Consider the following 20,032-nt stretch of genomic DNA (forward strand, 5'->3'; position numbering starts at 1 on the left):
ACAGACACTATCTCTACTTTCAAGATTAGGCTTCAAACTTTCCTTTTTGCTAAAGCATATAGTTAGGGCTGGACCAGGTGACCCTGAATCCTCCCTTAGTTATGCTGCAATCCGGTTGTTCAGTGATGACGCGACGAATCCTACTTCCGGGTCTAAAGTAGTCTGCGTTTAATATGGCTTTTGTGTTGTTAACATGTTTAATGTTTTGTATTTTCTTCTATTTAATCTCAAAAAGCTCCTAAAACAGTCAGTGATCACTGTTGACCTCCCTCGGCTTTTATTACCGCTAATCGTTTATTTAAGCTCAGTTTTTAAAACCTTAGGATGTAACTACAGCCCAGCCCATGCAGCAGTATATGAATGACTAACCTCGTATTGTGGATGGATTATCTCAGTTGTTCTCCTGGCTGAAGTTTGGTCCTTTTACAGCATCCTGCCATGCGATTACATTTGTTCCTGACCACCGAGAACACTCACGTTAACTTTTATCGAGTGGAAAAAAAGTTAGCTTGTTTATATTATGCTAACATAGCTGTGTCGCTAGCGGTCACATAGCACATCATTATATACCAGCTAGCCAAACTTCAGTAACCCTACAAACGTCACTGCTGTTTAGTTTCCTGTCTTCATTTATGTTGGAAGTGATAACAGAGCTGTACGTTTTAATTTGTTTCCAAAACCCCGCAGTCAGGACATGCTATATTGTATTTAGATAGAAGCTAGCGAGCTAACTCCCTGCTAACTTCTAACTCCGTTAAATGTCATAAATTCCGTTTTCATGGATGCCTGGATGTTAAACTCAATTGTTACACCTGGTAGAGCAGAACGCTGATCATTTTATTAAATATGAAAGACTTTAGACAGTTTTTCAACTCTCAGTAATGCCATAGCGATCGTTTGATATATGGACCTGCAGCGGAGTTTAGGTCCAGACACGGCTAGTGACGTCAGACTGAACAACCGGATAGACATAGGCTGCCGGGGGATTCCCATGATGCATTGAGTTTTTCCTTTCCAGTCACCTTTCTCACTCACTATGTATTAACAGACCTCTCTGCATTGAATCATATCTGTTATTAATCTCTGTCTCGCTTCCACAGCATGTCTTTATCCTGTCTTCCTTCTCTCACCCCAACCAATCACAGCAGATGGCCCCGCCCCTCCCTGAGCCTGGTTCTGCCGGAGGTTTCTTCCTGTTAAAAGGGAGTTTTTCCTTCCCACTGTTGCCAAAGTGCTTGCTCATAGGGGGTCATATGATTGTTGGGCTTTTCCTCTGTATTATTGTAGCGTCTACATTACAATATAAAACACCTTGAGACAACTGTTGTTGTGATTTGAAGCTGTGTAAATAAAATTGAATTGAATACATATGGCTAAAAGGATTCAAATGCAGCAAGTATACACGTTTCACATTAATGTAGTCTATAACCTAGTTATTTTCTGTAGCCTGCATAATTAACCTCCTAGGACCTGGCGTCCACATATGTGGACATCACATTTTGGGTTGTGTTGACCAAAATACAAAAGTTTTCTCTATAAGGGCCTGATATCCACTTATGAGGACATTACACTGCCACTGTCCTATCGAGATTTAAAATGAATATCCTCATATTTGGATCTAATTTTTCTCAGAAACGAAAATCAGGTGAAAAAAAAAATACATCAGGTAATTCTTTGTTTTAACATTCATCTGGTCTCAATCAGCCCAAATAGCATAAGAAATTAAAAATGCATGCCAGGGAAGAGTTCGGGTCTTAGGAGGTTAAACATCTCAGTTACATAAACATGTCATGTACTGTGTAGCCTTGTTAGAAAAATCACATTGTTACATGTTTACATTTACACAAAATGTCAGAAATCTGCACCTTCATAAACAAAAATTAAACCCAATTTTTCATGATTTGTTAGGTTCTCACTCTGGGGTCCAAAATATAATTGTCTATTTTGACTCTTTTTGGTTTTACATTATTTATATGTCACCTTCAAATGTTCTGACCTTTTTTGGTATCATTCTCTTCAGCTCAACCTCATGGTTCTGAATTTAGTTATTTTTTCATTGACATACTGTGTTAACACAACTGATCTGAAATCATAAAAAACAAAAACAAAATCCTAGCAGTAGTTATATTTTTTACTATAGAAATCACACCCGTTTAGTGAATTATTTTCATAACTTGAAATGCAAATATAAATTGTACATGTTGAAAACGTATGCACAAATTTTGTAAACAACTATTTATATAAAAATGCAATGCAATTTGTGTACAACCATTTAAAAATACTGCTATAACTAAATAAGAGAACAATCAGGTGTCACAATAAGATGGCCCAGAAACTGTGCCAGTAAAAAGCCACAAGACAGAGGAGGACACCACAGACCTGAACCCTGCAGGCCTATAAATATAACGCTAAACAGCAAAAACAAACTTCACAACTAATTCTGAACTAGATTTTTCAAAATGAAAAGAAACAGCTCACAGTATAATTTGATAAATCTGTGGCAACAACACACTTCCTGTTTCCTGTAAAAGTTTGCATAGACAATTTCCCAAAAAATAAATAAATTACTACTTAATGAGATGCTTTTCTGTAAGAATCCAAAGGACAGCTTGACACCTCACCATTAGCATGAACTCTATCCTGTTGGCACATGTCATTAACATAATCACAGTGAAGCACAGTCCAAAGGTGCTTTCAGTATGAGGACTGCTTTTCTTTTCTACTTTGAAAAATGTATGCATCAAATAAGAACCTGCTACACGTGAGTCCTTTTCTAGTTTCCCACAACTACAGCGTCTCACCTGAGTGCCCTCTCATGTGGGCAGTAAAAATACCACGATCACTGAAACTTTTCCCACAAGTCTCACAGAAATACTACTTTGAGTGTGTTCTTACGTGGACTAACAAGAGTTCACGAGACCGGAAGCTTTTTCCGCAGAGCTCACAGGGATGCGTTTTCTCGCCTGTGTGGATCCTCATGTGGACAGACAGAATATTTTTCTGAATGAAGCTTTTCCCACATGTTTTGCAAACATACGGCTTCTCACCAGTATGAGTTCTGATGTGTCTTTTAAGTGTGGAGGAGTCAATGAATCTTTTCTCACAGATTTGACAGGGGTAAGGTCTCTCGCCCGTGTGTGTTCTCATGTGGATGTTTAAGTTATTACTTTGACAGAAACCTTTCCCACTAATTGTGCATGAGTACGGCTTCTCGCCCGTGTGAACCCTCATGTGATATTTCAGTGTTAGTGTGTCTCGGAAGGTTTTTTCACATACATTGCAGGGGAACGGTTTCTCCCCTTTGTGGATCTTCATGTGAACAGATAAATGGCAGTTTTGGCTGAATCGTTTCCCACATGTTTTGCATGAATACGGCTTCTCGCCTGTGTGCGTTCTGTAATGTATCTGCATCTGAGATTTTTTCTTGAAAGTTTTTTCACAAACGTAACATTTTACAGACTTCACACCTGTACCTGTGTTACTCTCGCTCTCTGACATAACTGAGCTGTCTGCATTGTTATTCCGATGCTTCTTTTTTGACTCTGACTCTACGGTTTTAGTTGATCTTGCTTCTTTATAATGTTCTGCTCGCTGATCTCTGCTGTTGTTGTTCACAGAACTCTCAAAGAGAAGCTGCTCCCTGTCTCCTTCTGGTTCACTGTGGTCACTTTCCTCATAAGTTTCAGTCACCATAAAGGTATCCGTCTCCTCCTTCAGTCCCAGCTGCTCTCCCTCCTGACTGCTGCACAGTTCCTCCTGTTCCTCTTTAATCTGTGGAGCTTCTGGTTCCTCCTGCTCCACACTGGAGCTCCTCTCCTGGTTCCAGAGCTGCTGCTCAGGGAGAACCTCCTCCTCCTCCTTACAGACAGGCTGCTGTTGGACGTCTGGAGTGTCAACAACAAATGAAAGAAGAGACATGATTAAAAACACAGCAAATAAACTCTGGTTAAAATCATAAACCATAGAATCCCCTGGTAAAATGCATATGTTTACAGCCCGATACAGAAACTGGTTTGGTTGCTACAGATACAACATCCTCCTGTATGGTGGACGATGTTGTTACAACTCACCTGTTTTCATTGGATTAAGGCTTAAATTTTACTAACTCAAGTCGTCTGTACAGAGCTCTTGAGTTGTGCTGTTGGTGTATTTCTAACGCAGAATCAAATCATTTGAATATGGTGACATGTCCACGCTATACAAAGAGAGAAGTACCTGTGGCCAAAAAGCTGAACCTCGGTCTCATTAGACCAAAATGTTTTTGGAAGACTTACTGTATTTTTATGCCAACTGTAGCCGGGCTTGGATGTTTTCCTTTGTTCGAAAAGGCTTCCCTCTTTGACACATCCCCCACAGTCCAGACTTATGAAGGGAGACGGCTGTCACTGCTTAACAGAAGTTCTTGCAGCTCCTTCGGTGATGCTGCAGGTCTTGCATCGCCACTGTCGTCCCATATTTTGTCTTCATTGTGTCCCAGGATAAATCTAATGCTGTGGAATTTATTTTCCTTTCTTCTGACTGATGTCTTTCAACAATGAGGTTGCTTTCATGCTTTGTGAGCTCTCTGTAAACTAAGACATTAACCCAAGAAGCCTGAAAGCAGTGACTAAATCAAAGTATTAGTCTAAGTGTGAGCACACTCATGCAACCAGCTTGACCTGACAGATTTGTTGGACTGTACAGGTTAAAGGTCACGTCAAAGGTGGGAAGGTGCTTCCAGGTCCTGTTCCAGGTCTGCCCTGACCTACTGTTCCAGGGTAACTACTGCTAGCTTAATGAAAGAAGAAACCAAATTAAAAATAAAGTGTCAAACACGCCTGATCACGCGCTCTGATGGACTGATGCAGAGGAGCTGTCACACTCCTCCACGACGCTGTAGAACACCTTAGAGATGCCACGAGAGCTTTGCAGATATTTACTGAGTGTGTAAGCAGCAGCCAGGTGCTCATAACCAGCTTCACAATGAGCTGATCATTGGCAGTGTGAGCCTTGCTATGAAAGCAGATGTTTTGTTGGTCTCGAGCATTCAGGTGTGTGTTAACATGATGCTGAGGAGGAAAGACATCAGCAGTGATCTTAGAAAAGAAACTGCAGCTGCCCATCAACCTGGAAAGGTTATAAGATCATATCAAAATAAACCAAAGTCCATCATTCTGCAGTGCAGAAGATTAATGAAACAGGTCAGAGCATGCAACAGACCCAAGAGCTCATCTCAGACTCTTCAGTTTGCAGGTTTAAGCTTAAACTTCATGACAGTATGACTAAAAAAAAGCAGGGGAAGGCCTCTTCTGTCTAAAGAGAAAGCCTCCTGGAGCAGTATCCTTCAGACAGACAAGACCAAAGTGGAGATGTTTGTCCATAACGCACAAAATCAAACCCAGCATATCAGCAAAAACACCTGAGAGCAGCTGTCAGCACGGTGGAGGAGGGACGATGATCTCAGTGCACCGTGAACTCTTGTCTAAGTGTTCTAGAGTCAGTGTGAGGCCGTCTGTCCCACAGCTGAAGCTCGGACCATCAGCAGCAGCACAAAGATCCAACAGAACGGCTGAAACAGGAACGAATGGAGCAACTACGATGGTTTGGTCAGAGTCCAGAGCTCAACCTGAGTGAGACGCTGTCAGGCTCTCAGGTTTGGATTCTGATGAGTGGCTGAGTAACTGGTTTTTATGTTGCTTTGTTTACATATTCCACACTCCGTATTCCAGATGTTGCATCTGTAGATTCCTCGTTTTCATTAAATGATCCTGTTGACAAGATTACAGAGCTCAGCAAAAAAAGGCCTCTATGTCCAGCTGCACTGTTATCTTCAGACAACAATGAAAGTCTTTTTATAAAAGTGAACAAAAAGGCCTCGGCCTCCTGTCTCTGTCTTTCCGTAACATCGATGAGGAGCCCACATTTTCCTCACCACACCACCGATCAGCTGGACAGCTGATTAAGTAGAACATGAGCAGAGAAATAAAAATGGGGAAGAGGTTAAAGTGGATTCAGCAGGAGGGAGAACCCTTGAACCCATCACAGTGCAGCAAACTCAGTTTGATTAGCAGCAGTTTTATGAACAAACACAATGTGACAGATTTAAAAACATGAGGACTTCCATGTGAACGACAACTTCCTCCAGCGAAACTCTGATAAAACATTAATTACTGGTCCTGACCATATGATCTCAGAAATTAGGCAGCATTTCAGCTTCTGTTAAACCAAGCCTTCGAGACCTCGGTGTCGTATTTGACAGCTCGATGTCGCTTGGTCCACAACTGCTTTCATCGTCTAAGGAATATCTCAAAACTCAGGCTAATGGTGTCAAAGGCTGAAGTGCAGATGATTATTAATGCTTTTATTTCTTCCGGTTTGGATTTTTGCAAAGGTCTTTCTACTTGTTTTAGTTCTAACCTTTCAGGCTCCCCAGTGCATATCGGACCTGCTGAAACTGCATTCATCGTCCCGAGCTCTGAGGTCATCAGGTCACAGACTGCTGGTCGCCGCACGCACTCCATTTAAACTCGTGGTGATCGGGCCTTTCAGGCTGTGGAATTCTCTTCTACTGTTTTTACGCTGAAGACATTTTTATATAGACAAGCTTTCAATTAATTTTTATGTTGTATTTGATTGTTTTACATTGTTATTTGTTGTATTTTGATTCCTAGTATTGTGAAGCACTTTATGATTTTTATCTGTGAAAAGCGCTGCATTACAGAAGTGTCGAGCTGCCACTCAGGCAAACAAAAACCAGAGCTACATCATGTTATAATGCAAAAACTTTATTGTTCTAACAATAAACTTTTCTGCCGCGCTTAGCAAACGTAAGCTTATAATACGGTAGGAACATCATGTCAATTCAGACTTTAGAAGCTTCTTCGGTATTTAATCCGGAAAAGGACTGAATTTGATGAATAAAGCGCCAAAATGTCACAGCGTGATAATAAAAGACCCTCGGCTAGCTCCAGAACAAAGCTACTGCTAAAGGCTAATGCTAGCCAAACAGCCGTGTTGGTAAACCAACAACTGCCGTGACTACTCGGCTATTTCACTACCTCTCCCAATAACTGAGGATGTGATGGGCGAGTTTCCACCTCTACCAGTCTCATCCAGTCAGTCTCCGGCGCCAAAGAAAGGCGTTGCGCTCAAAGGAAGATAGCGTGGATGTTGCTGAAACTATCAAAGCTAATAAACGAAAGAATGGATGACCTCGCGTTACAGATTGCCGGAGTCAGAAGAATGGTGGGCTTTGCATGTGAGAAGATAAAAGATGTCAAAGGCAGAGACAAGCTCCAAAGAGGAAGAGCGTATTACACGCCTTATAAAACACTTTATCGACGAGGCTAATACTGAGAATTCCTACAGCACAAAGTGGGAAATTTGAAACAAGTGTTGAGACGGTGTGGGGCAAAAAAAGTCGAGTGCAGCAGCAGAAGAAAATCAGATTGTTCTGTCATATATTGACTCCCACCAGACGAGGTCTCGGAGGAGGACAGATTACGTCTTAGGACCTTTCAATCTAAACTGGATGAGATTTGCGCCAGAAAGCTGAAGGAGCTTTTGTTCGTTCAGGAAAAAGATGGATGGACTTATTACTTTAATTCCCAAACCTAAGAAGGACCTACTTTCTACAGACAACTGGAGACCAACAAGCCTCCTAAATAATGATTGTACAATATTAACTCTATTGCTAGCTAGAAGAATTAAATATATTTTGGATGATATTGTAGATGAGACACAGTCTGGTTTTATGACAAACAGGCACATCTCCAATAATATTAGACTTGTCTTGGATATTCTGGACTACTCAGCATCTGATGACTCATTGATCCTTGTCCTGGACTTCCATAAAGCCTTTGACTCAACTGAGCATGAGTTTATATTTCTTACACTTCAGAAATGTGGTTTTGGTGATATCTTCTGCAGAGCTATCAAAACTCTGTATTCCAATGCTAATAGCTGTGTTAGAATGAAAAACAGCACCACTTCTCGTTTTAGTCTTAATCGAGGTGTAGGCCGATCAGCGCAGATCTTTTTACTTTGCACCCAAATTCTTGCCTCTCATATTTCGAATAGCCCTGTGAAGGGTATAAACATAGCAGTCAGTTGGCAGATGATACCACAACCTTTCTTTAAAATGCCAACCAGGTGCTGACTGCTTTATATTTACAGGATTTCTCAGAAGGGTCTGGATTGATGCTAAACTTCAATCAATAAATGTCAGTTATTACCTGTCAAAGAGTGTAATGTTCAGAGTCTTTGTAATATAACAGTTAAAAATGAAGCAACATATTTAGGTCTGATGAGCAAAGATAAAAAACAAAACAAAAACAACAGAATTTTACTAAATTTTCCCCAAATTATTAAAAAATCTCAAACCAAGTGAAATCAGTGGTTGCAGAGAGATTTAAGTTTAAAGGGGGAGTATTGCTCTGAAAAGCAGAAGGTCTGTCTCGACTGACTTATGCAGTAATTTCTCTGCATGTGGACGGCAAAACTTGTAAGGATGTTGACCGAATGCTCTTCCACTTCCTCTGGAAAAACGGGACACATTACATCAGCACGAGTGTAGTGATGAATGACGATGAACACAGAGGTTTTGGATTCCCTGCTCTAAACAATACATTAAAGATTAACCAGACAAAGCATTTTCCTAAAAATCAGGTCTCCATCTGGAATTGTATTCCTCACTACATTTTCTCTAAGTTTGGGGGTCTAAGTTTTGTCTTAGGTTGTGATTGTAATATAGATAAGCTTCCAGAAAACCTGTCGACGTTTCACAAACAAGTTCTATTAGCTTGGTCCCTTATATATAAACACAACTTTACACCCCATACGTATTTAATTTGGAATAACAGGAACATAGTGCATAAAAATAAATCATTATTTTTTTCTAGGTGGGTTGAGAAACAGATTGTTTTAGTGAAACAGCTGTTTAATCCTAATGAGCAGCTTATGTCTTATCCAGAATTTTTAAACACTTATAAATTTTCAGCCACATCCAAAGAATATGTCGTATTATTTGATGCAATACCTCCGCGTATTATAATGCTTTCTACAGGTATTCAACCTTGCATATCATCTGCCTCTCTGAACCCTGTGGGTTCACACACTGGAAGAATCTGTCTGCTAATACGAATATTCCTGCTTTGTTCCAGAGAGCATCTCTTATTGGAATTCCTTTGTCAGTGACATTAACGAGAAAAATTCCTAACAAGTATCTGGGAAAAATTAAAGTGAAATAAGTCTCATTTAAAATACTTCATAAATATTATCCTGCTAATCATTATATGACAAAGGTCAAAGGGGACATAAATATGAACTGTGGATGTTGTGGAAGCCATCCTGAGACTGCGCAGCACCTCTGATCTGTTCACATACAACGTTTTGGACTCCGGGACATTCATCACTGGACATCTCGACAAGGACTTTACTCTGAAACGGGAAAATGTTGGATTTTGTTTATTTCGAAGGCAAAAAAGAAGGTGATATATACTTTACAATAAATTTGTTAGTTATCTTAGCTAAATTTTATTTCCACAAATGCAAATACAGTATCCAAAACCTAATTTAAACTCTACTATAATGATACTCTCTTACATAAGATTGATTCGTGGATCACTTAATAAAAACGATTTTGTGCTATTTAAAATCATTTGAACGTATGTAACTTCTTAATTCGTGCACATTCTCTGTATACTGTTTTTTAATAAAGGTTTTGGAAAAAAGAAAGAAGAGAAAAAGTCGGACCCGAGAGGAAACCGGAGCCGAGGCTCCACCTGCCGTGATCTCCAGCAGAGCTGTGATCAGGATGCTCCCTCAGAGGGACACTCACCTGTCCTGTGCAGCTTGATTTGGGGTTTCCAGGTGATATCCAGCAGTCTGCGCTGACGGTCGATCTCTTCCTCGTACTGGACGATCGTTTTTTCAAACTCCAAGAATATTTGTTCAGCAGCAGCAGTTAGTCGCTCGTTGATGAACTCTCTCAGATACTGAACTGAAGGCATCGTTGCTGCCGCAGCTCACACACTCAGCTCACACACTCGGCTCACACTCTCGGCTCACACTCTCGGCTCACACCGGAGCAAAGCTAACGGTCCAGCCACCGGATGTCCGTCCTCACAGTTCCGGCAGCTCTTCTTCAACTTCCGGTGCATTACCGCCACCTTCTGGATGAGAACAGCTTTTTTGCTCTTAAAACCCTGAAACTACATCACCTGTGTCGCTTTGTAATATTTCTTTTATTCATAATTGAACTCTATTTTTCTGAAAGTCAGATTTGCCTTTCCCGTCTATATTAACCACATTCTAACATTACTTGCTCAGATGATCCTTTTTAGTGTCATATAAACTGTATGACCAAACCTTAGTGCTGAGATTATATCTTCTGCTCTATGACTTCTTCTGGAGTTTAATCTCTTTTCAGACGACAGAAAAACCCAAATGTTCTATTTAAAAGAAAACCATCAGTATTCATACGCTCTGTGATTTATTCCCACAGGCGTTGATTTAGTTCAGCTTTATCATCGCTCCGTCCTGACAGAGCTGTTTATCGAGCTCCGACTAAAGAATAAAAACAGAATTCAAACACAGGACTTAACGGGTACAAACGATCCTGTTTCAGGGTCACATATTAACAGTTGTAGAAAGCTGTTTGCTGCCAACAGGAAAAAGAAGAAAGGATAAATCTGAGAATCTGTTTTTCCTCCAGAGGCTCGTCACAGAAACACGAGACTTTGGAGAAATGTCTGGACCTCCTACGAGGGATCTTCCAGGAATGGTGGCGTTTTCCGGAGCTCTGATTGGTCAGCAGGCACTTTCATACCTGCTGATCTCAAAGCTGTTTGCAGCGTAGGTTACCATGGTGATATGCCCCAGTAAGAAGAAACCAGGGTTAACGCTGGTGACGTGGATTAGAGCTTTAGTGCACAAAAACAACCATAAATAAACTGAGTCGAGTCATTTTGTTGTTGTGGATCAAACAATGACGAGCTTCCAGCTGCTCGCCGCAGCAGGTCAGTCAATGTTTTATTGACTCGAGGGGGCAGAGTTCAGTCAGTGGATGGAGAGCATCCATGTATGTCTGAACTCTGACGGGGTCATTCTAACATGTGAACTTGCTCAATCATTTTCAGTTATGCTCTATTCTGTTTACCCGTCACATAAAACCCCCAGCACATTTAAATTTGTGGCTGTGACGTGTGGAACAGCTCATAGGTCATAATCGTTCAGGGGAGGGCAGCTTCTCTCAGAGTGCGAGGTGAGGGTGAGACCGCTGTGACTGAAACTTTCTCTTATTTCATAAACAGGGCAAAAGAAAAACATGATCACAATTTAGAAGAAACTTTATTTATACAGGTTACTTTAACAACAACCTACACTTTGTTAGTGTCACCTCTACAGTCTGAAATGATACAAAGTTACCGTAAGTATGACACACGAAGGGTAAAATGAAACTGGGAGGATTGCAGCCACGACAGAATCCAGGTCAGGAACCGTGGAGGAGAACATGACAGGAACAGAGCGCGTCGGTACGGTTAGGGTTGGATGGACGAAGCAAAGGAAAACGGCTGCGTGAACGACACGAGCTGACGAGCTCCTTTGCCGTCGGAGCCAAAAGTCGAGGCGGGAGGCAGACGCCAACGCCCCGCTCCGACCTGCAGCTTTCCAGGCTACGACTCCTCACCTGTGTGAGTGTCCAGGTGCTCCAACAAGCTGCGACTAGACGGAAAAGTGGCGCTGCACGCGTCGCAGGGATACAGCTCCTCGCCGGCGTGCGTCTTCATGTGCACGGACAGGATGCTTTTCTGACGGAAACTTTTCCCGCAGCTCTTGCATGAGTACGGCTTCTCGCCCGTGTGCGTTCTCATGTGCACGGACAAGATGTTTTTTTGGCGGAAGCTCTTCCCACAGGCTTTGCAGGGATACGGCTTCTCGCCCGTGTGCGTTCGCTCGTGGATCGTCAGATCGCTTTTTTGAGCGAAACCTTTACCGCACGTTGTGCAGGAATACGGCTTCTCGCCCGTGTGAGTGCGCATGTGCACGGACAGAATCTTTTTCTGGCGGAAACTTTTCCCGCAGGCTTTGCAGGAATACGGCTTCTCGCCCGTGTGCGTTCTCATGTGCACCGACAAAGTGCCGCTGAATCGGAAACTCTTCCCACATTCTTCGCAGGTGTGCGGCTTCTCATCGGTGTGCGTTCTCACATGGACCAATAGGTGACCCCTCTGAATAAAACCTTTCCCGCATATTTCACAAGCGTATGGCTTCTCACCTGTGTGAAGCCGCATGTGGCTCAGCAGGTGACTGCTCTGAGTAAAACCTTTCCCGCACGTTTCACAGGAGTACGGCTTCTCGCCCGTGTGGGTTCTCATGTGACCCAACAGGTGAGCCCTCCGAGTGAAACTCTTCTCACATGTTTGGCAAGTATACGGCTTCTCGCCTGAGTGGATTTTCTGGTGTTCCTTTACGTAAGAGTTTTTCTTAAAGGCTTTTCCACAAACATTACATTTAAAAGGCTTTTTACTCGAGTCGGCGTCGCGCTGACTCTCTGACACCGGACAGCTGCCGGGAGCGCCGTCAGAGTGAAGCTGGTGACCGTTAGCCTCTGGTTCACTGTGGTCACTGTCATCAAAAGCAGTCACCAAGAAGGCGTCGGTCTCATCCTTCAGGACGAGCTGCTCATCCTCCTGGCTGGTGCGCACTTCCTCCTGTTCCTCTTTAATGTGTAGAGGCGTCGGCTCCTCCTGGTCCTCACTGGAGTTCATCTTCAGGTCACACAGCTGCTCCTCCTCACAGACAGAGAGACAAACCACGAAAACATTAGTTCAAACTACAAATGACACAACAGTGTCCTCACACACACACACGTATAGTTGTTGTCTGAAAACGAAGCATCTTTATTTCAGTTTCATTGCCACGGGATAAAACAGATTGGTTTTTAATTCAACACGTCGTCTTTTATACATTTCTGGGATTCCCTCATCCTCAGTCAGGTGATCTACGCTACGCTGCTCTTTGTGGACTTCAGCTCATGTCCTGGTCACAGACCGGTGACCAGCTGACGACCCCTCACTGCCTCACTTCTGTGTGATTGCTCCCAGGGTAGACGAGCGGGGCCCCACATCACCCGAGCCTAAACGCTGGCTCCACCCTTTACACCCACATCCACACCCCCACCCAGTCCAGCAATAGCATCATCAATTCTGAGGACGAGACAATCCCAGTGACACAGAGGAGGACCTGACCCGCAGCACAAGCACAGTACTGGTTTAAAAGCTGCTGTGTCCTCCTGTCACTGCAAAGGGAACGCCCGGACATGCTGTGTGGTTGTCCAACAGCACGGAGGAACGCACTCCCAGAACATCTGGAGATATATCGGCCCCGTTTGTGAAAGATGCGTCTCGAGCCGGACGCTTTGTGTTTGGAAGCTGCACATCAGGAACAAGGACAAACACTTTAAAAGACAACAAATCGTGCGAGACGTGGAAATGTCTGGAACATGTGCTGCTTTTGCGTTTCATAGAAAACGCCAAAAACCGTCTAATCAGAGGCGTTTGAAAGCTTTAATGACATCACTCATTTATGAGCTTGACCGTGCGGCACCTTTGAACACTAAAGAACCACGTGGACAATAAAGCGGCCGTATATACACCAGACAGGAAAGCATGTTCCTACAAAACATGTAACATCCGAAACAGAGACGACGATCACACAGCGTGGCGTATTGTGCCGCACGCCATGAATGATGACCTCCACTTGTGTCCCTAATCTAATTGTTTTGCCTTTAACAGAAACAACAACAGATCCCGACCCTCGCCTGTCTGCTTTGGTGGCACTGATGTCACATCCTGTCAGTATCTGGGAGTCGAGCTGGATGAGAAGCTGGAGAGGTCTGCCGGCCGGACGCCGCCTACAGAAAGAGTCTGAGCCGGCTCAGATCCTTCAGTGTGTGCAGCTCTGAAGCTCCCAGCCTGGAGGAGGTGATCAGTGACTCCCAGTTTCAGCAACAGGTTCCTTCAGCCTGGCTGTGTGAGGGAACAGGAGCTCGTTCCTTCTGCTGCTGTCATTCATCCACTGGTGTCAGATCCACACATGTGGAACGGGATTAGTCACACCTCATAGTTATCTATCAATATCTCTGCTTCTACGCTCGTTTTATACGAGCGCTTGTTGTTGGTTATATATTTGTTGCTATGACGACTTAATAAAGTCTCTCTGACTCTGACAGGGTTTCTGGAGTCATGCTCCACCTGGTGGCAGACGGCTGCATGACATGTAGGAGGAATGAAAACAAACAATGGGGGTTTCCTGTTCCGCCCTCTCTCATGACGGCCGCATAGACACACCTCCTCCGATCAAAAACAGAAACATGTCCTGCAAACTGAGATTTAAAACCTGTTTGATGTTAAAAACGCTGAAAGCAGGAAAAATGGAAACGAGAGGAAAAGAAAGAAGAACGTGACGCAGTAAGTGGATGAGGACTGGTGGGCCTGCTATGTGCTGGCAATGCTGAAGACAACATGAGGCAGACATCCCTCCAACCTGCCGGGCAAATACGGAGATTATCTTACAAGAAATTCAAGAATTTCAAAAGGAGAGCAAAACACACAGCTCGAAGATATAAAAGGTAATTTTACCTTAGATGTCTTAGACCAAGAGGAGAATCGGAGAGGTGGAAAACCGGACTGAAGCAGGCGAAAGCAGAGCTCAAATACTGGAGCAGGTGATGAAACATGTGCTCAAAGCTCCAGCCCGACACGATGGAGAACTTATGGGCCAGGAGGAGCCAGGAGAGACAATATTAGGATGTATAATGTCACAGAAAATGAAGAGGGGAGGTTTTGTGGAGAAACTCAGAGAAAACCTGGACAGTCCACCCGACACTGAGCTGCACACAGAGCGCTCACCTCCAAGCCTGCCTCCACTGAAAGACTCAGATCGATGGTGATCACATTTCACACTACGAAACAAAATTCTGCTTAAAGCACGTCTGTGAAGGTTCTCAGTCACGGATTAAGAAAGACATGAAGGCAACAAATTGGAGGATTTATTTCCATCATGATTATCTGACAGCGGTGCTGAATAAACAAAGAATACAACGAAGTGAAGCTGAAGAAAATCAGCTTCAATCTACCACTCAGCTGATGAGGCTACAAAAGACCCTGAAGGACCGAGGATCCCCGGTCAAAGACCCCCCAGTGGATCCTGTGGAGCAGCTGATCCAGCAAGCATGGAGCATCCCGGGAGAGAACACACCCCAGGGCAGCAGCAGAGACAAGCTCCAGGTCTGCTGAAGGAAATCTCCTCATAAGAACCAAAATAATAGTAAAAGGCAGTTACAGGCAAAAGGTGTGTACATCCCACCCTGCAGTACTTTCTCTTTTTACAAGCAGAAGTTGGTGATTAGCCAGTCTAAAGGTGCGTGGAGGTGATCTGAACATACACTTAAACCCCAAACAAACAGCTCCAACAAAACAACCAGTACAAAAGTGAAAGAGCTGATGGAGGACATGGGTTTGATTGGTGCTCCCTATTCCACACTCATCATATATCAGAATAGACCAACGCAGGGACAGATCAAGAGCTATCGAGTCGGACGTGGGAACAGTAGACCTGAGCGAATGCGCCCTGATAAATATTGTAGTCGACTAAAGAGAAACAACATGGAGACTTAGGCCCAGCCTACTTAACGATGCTAATCTTAGGAAAGAATGAAATTCAAAAGTACATGAAAGAAAATGATAATGGAGAGGTGTCCTCACAGATAAAATGACTGCAGCAGCCTCAAGGAAAAAGAAAGTTCAGCAGGAAAAACGTCACGATTCCCAAAAAGAGCTGGAAAACAGCCGTGCACTGAACCAGAATCTGAATACACTGAAACAAGAAATCAAAAGAACTTCACATACACTCGGGAGACTGAACAGAAGATGCTACTTTGTAGACAAAGACATAAATTATTGGCACAGAAACATCAATATACAAAAAGGAGATCAAGCTGGCTTTCAACATAAACCCAGGATGATACAAGACAACGGCACACAGAGCGGGCTGTGATCCTTGAAGAGGCTTTTGGCTCTGTTAGTTGGCAGTGCTGATACAGAGTACTGCAGAAGGCTGTGCCTCGTCTCCTCTTTGCTGCAACAGAAAAAAATCACAGGTGTTGCAATAAATGTCAATGATGTACGTTTATACTTCAAAACACCCGAGGAGTCCCTGCCTGAGGTAAAGAACTGCCTCAAAAACATTGGTCCAATGACAGGATGTAAACTGAGGTCCTATAATTACAGCCCATGTGAAAAACCCAAACAAGCAGACCCACTGAAATGGAAACAAAATTACAACCATTTATATTAAAGAGACAGGATCACACCTCCGAGCATAAGCTCCACAATAGAAACCATCAAAAGATTTCTGTATGTTTCAGTGCCTCCCACTCAGGATTAATCACAAAGATTTTACTGAACAGGATAAAACGATCTCTAGATTTATATGACAAAACATTAAAAGAGAACAGTGGCTGGGCCCACCGCGTTCAAAAAAATATTGTACTTGAGCAATGATGCACTGGTGGGATCCATCACATGGAACAACAATAACCAATACGCATGTACAGGCAGTGCTGGCAGACAACTCTACAGGGTAAAATGGTGATAAAAGAAAATAAGCTGGAGAAGGATACAAAATATCGAAATGTGTGCATATGATTCAGAATCTACACCAAATCAGATAGATGCTAGGTTTAAAAACTGGATAGAAAAAGGACTCCATATGTGGCGTTGTGAGGGAAGACGAAGTTTCCAAACTTTAAAGCAAACATTTCATTTAGAAAATCGAGACCACTACAGACATCTCCAGCTAAGAAACTTTATACTCGAAACATTAAAGGCCAAAAACCAGCGAGGCCGTTCATCCAACTCTTTCTAAATGCTGAAAGGTCAGAAACTAAGAAATATACAAAAGTCTTCATGATTTCAACAATCACTCAACAACAACTGTGGCCGAGGCAGCACACCACTACCATGCGTGTTGGGACTGTAAGCATATTAATAACTACTGCAGAGACGTTCAGGAAGTGATACAAAACATCTGTAGCACATATTTACTCTTTGATTTCAAATCCATGTTTGTAGGACACTAGGGCTGACACGATTAATCGACTAGTCACGATTACGATCAAAATCGTCCACGACTGATTTAATAGTCGACGCGTTGTTTGAAGCTTTGTAAGATCCCAAAAGACGCAGGAATAAGTAGCAGGATTTAAGAGTGTAATAACGGACTGAAACAGAAGATGGCAGCACTGCATGTACAAGGATGCCAGCTGCCGTTAAACCCCGAAGAAGACGAAGCAGCTGTGTCCCAGAATTCATAGCGCAGCCCAGCTCAGTTTCCAACAATGGCGGTAGCTAGTTAGTTTTAATATTACTCTTATTATTCTTTCTGGGTCACAAAATAAACGTTTAACATATTTTCAGGCGAGAATGTAGCTGTGTAAACCTCAAATATCTGCTCAGTTTATCAGGACACCGCATATTTTCAAAAGCGCTCCGACGTTTTCGGAGACGTCTGTTACCCACTAGCTCGTTAGCTAGCCGGGGGCTAGGCTAACTAGAGCCGTGAGAACACCGGACTCCCGGCAAATCGTTTTCAAACCCACCGCCGTCTTTCGCTACTCAGGTTAAACATGATATATGAGTCACTTAGATAACTTAAAATGTTATTGTTTGGCTTTTTTAGTATTTTATTTGTTCCTGAGTAAATCGGTTTGGCTGAGATTAAAGTTTTTACACAGCTGAATAAACATCAAGCAGACAGCTGATCATCAGAAGTGTGAGATGCTCCAGAATATACTCCGGTGTCCTGTTATAGTTTAGATAGCAAGGAGTTTATTAAACTTCACCGAAACAATCTGCAAATGTCATTAAAATTGAATAAACTATCATCTTGTCTTTATTGTTAGTTAGCACCTTAAACACTTCAAGCTGTAAGCTAATGATAGTTATATAAGAGCAGATGCTGCTGGTGCAATAAGCTGTACGTTGGATCATCTGATTAGTCGACTATCACAATAACCGTTTGTGGCGGCCCTAGAGGACACACGCCCTCAGACACACAGGGTGTAGATAAATACTTGGTGTGTTGCTGACCAAAAGATGGCCAACACAGGATCCACCAACATTACCCATCTGGACTCATGTAACGTTACAGATTTATAAGATGGAAAAGATTACTTGACTTTAGAGTATGAGACACGGCTTCGCTGGATATTGCTGATTGTCATCATTGAAGGAATAAATGTTTAAATGTTTTTACTCTGTATAGTAACACGTACTAATGTCACCATGCATGTACGTAGTTACAAACTACATTTATCTGCACATGTTGTTTTTTTCTGTCCTCACACCTGAGTGAAGGAAAAGTACCTGAAGTGAGTGCACACACCTAGACTACCATGCTCCTCTGTACTTATGAGTCTTAAAACTAAGGAAGCCGTTAAACGAGGTGCATTTCATTTCATGCATAACTTCAATAAACACTTAAAAAAGCAGATAAAAACAATAGGATTAAATAACTGTTACGTATGGTGACAATAGCAACAACGTGTAATAATAAGCAGCAATCAGCCGACAGCCGCGCAGCTCCAACAGCAGCACACCTGATGAACATCACGCAGCACCCACGCAGGTCGTGTTTCTGTCTGAGAGGAGGACGTTTGTGCCATCAGGGAGAACTCTGCTGATAATCTGCTGCGGGGTCCTGAGGACTGAGCCTCAGGTGGAGGCAGGGATTTATCCAGAGCTGCGTGCGAGGCACAGCTGACTGCACGTGAACACGGTTTGCTGTCAGAGCGAGCTCATGGCGTGGTGGTGCTGTACGGTTACACGGCGTTCATAACTCTGGGTTTTTCTTTCCCCAGCATGTGACAGCCTGACAGGCCCACAGTTAAGGATCCAGACACTCATCTGCGCCTGGTTGGAGCTGACCCCACGCCTATAAAACAGGTGGAGGTGGTGTGAGGCGGACTGAGCAGGTGTGCTCAGGTAAGTCGGTAGAGAGCTATTTTAAATCCCTGCTGCCTGAGAGCCCACGGGGCGTGTCCTCGCCCACGGGGCGTGTCCTCGCCCACGCTTTAATGAAGCCCGGGTTTATTTTCACAAATAGAGACAACATGGTGGTGACGTAGTTTGTCCTGTGCACTCATTGGCCGCCCGCGGCTCGCGCTCCAGGTCAGGGAAAGGAGACGGGCTCATCAAACAGACCGACGTCAGGGGCCACGTCCGGAGTTGATCGCGACAGTTTACCACGTGTGTACGCTGCAAATCGATCAGCTGATATTTGATCACGTGGCTGAGCTGTTGGCGACCTTCCAGAGAGCCCAGACCGCGCAGGACGCACGAGACCTTTTGTTCGGTGCGCGCGCGTCTGTGCGCAGACTTAACGTCCCGCAGAGCTGTGATCAGGATCCTCCCTCAGAGGGACACTCACCTGTCCTGTGCAGCTTGATTTGGGGTTTCCAGGTGATATCCAGCAGTCTGCGCTGACGGTCGATCTCTTCCTCGTACTGGACGATCGTTTTTTCAAACTCCAAGAATATTTGTTCAGCAGCAGCAGTTAGTCGCTCGTTGATGAACTCTCTCAGATACTGAACTGAAGGCATCGTTGCTGCCGCAGCTCACACACTCAGCTCACACACTCAGCTCACACAACAACACAAAGCCTCCAAAAGTTCACGCTGGAACAACCATACTGCCGCCTTTTCATTGTTTACTTCCACCGGATGTCCCGCTCTGAAGTTCCGGCAGGAGGAGGATGTTCAAATACTTTGTTCCGCTTGGAATAAACGTCCTTCTTTCTTCCTAAAACCTATTTAAATGTACCAAACTGAGCCATAAATACATAAACAGCGTGTTACAAATAATAAAGGAGAGAAAATGGAAAGAAAAGGCCTCGTTCAGGTTTTTATCCATAATGAATCATATCCATTCTACTACTGATCATTCATATACTCAACACCAAAGAGTCTGACGTGAATGAATACTAACACACG

At 43.4% G+C, this 20,032-nt stretch overlaps 1 protein-coding gene and 1 pseudogene across 5 annotated transcripts; both read right to left on the reverse strand.

The window, feature by feature from the left end:
- Positions 1-297: 297 nt before the first annotated feature.
- On the reverse strand, positions 298-10,076 carry LOC147307536 (uncharacterized; annotated as a pseudogene).
- A 1,233-nt stretch (positions 10,077-11,309) lies between these two features.
- Positions 11,310-20,011, reverse strand: LOC147307537 (uncharacterized). Of its 5 annotated transcripts, XM_086271845.1 has the most exons (3): positions 19,467-20,011; positions 18,352-18,376; positions 11,310-12,773 (listed from the first exon to the last, which is right to left on the reverse strand). In XM_086271845.1, exons 1-3 carry the CDS (start codon positions 19,640-19,642, stop codon positions 11,655-11,657), a joined length of 1,320 nt encoding a protein of 439 aa, XP_086127971.1. In that variant the 5' UTR covers positions 19,643-20,011; the 3' UTR covers positions 11,310-11,654. The 5 variants fall into 5 exon arrangements, with proteins under 5 accessions (XP_086127971.1, XP_086127969.1, XP_086127968.1 ...); XM_086271843.1 differs by lacking the exon at positions 18,352-18,376 and having other exon boundaries at positions 11,310-12,770; positions 19,471-19,607; XM_086271842.1 differs by lacking the exon at positions 18,352-18,376 and having other exon boundaries at positions 19,471-19,607.
- Between the last annotated feature and the right edge of the window lie 21 nt (positions 20,012-20,032).

Source organism: Aulonocara sp. 'chitande type north' Nkhata Bay, linkage group LG18 (assembly GCF_057382095.1).
Source record: "Aulonocara sp. 'chitande type north' Nkhata Bay isolate Kocher_YH1m ecotype deep benthic linkage group LG18, A_spYH_male_GT1.1, whole genome shotgun sequence".
Taxonomy (NCBI): Eukaryota; Metazoa; Chordata; class Actinopteri; order Cichliformes; family Cichlidae; genus Aulonocara; species Aulonocara sp. 'chitande type north' Nkhata Bay.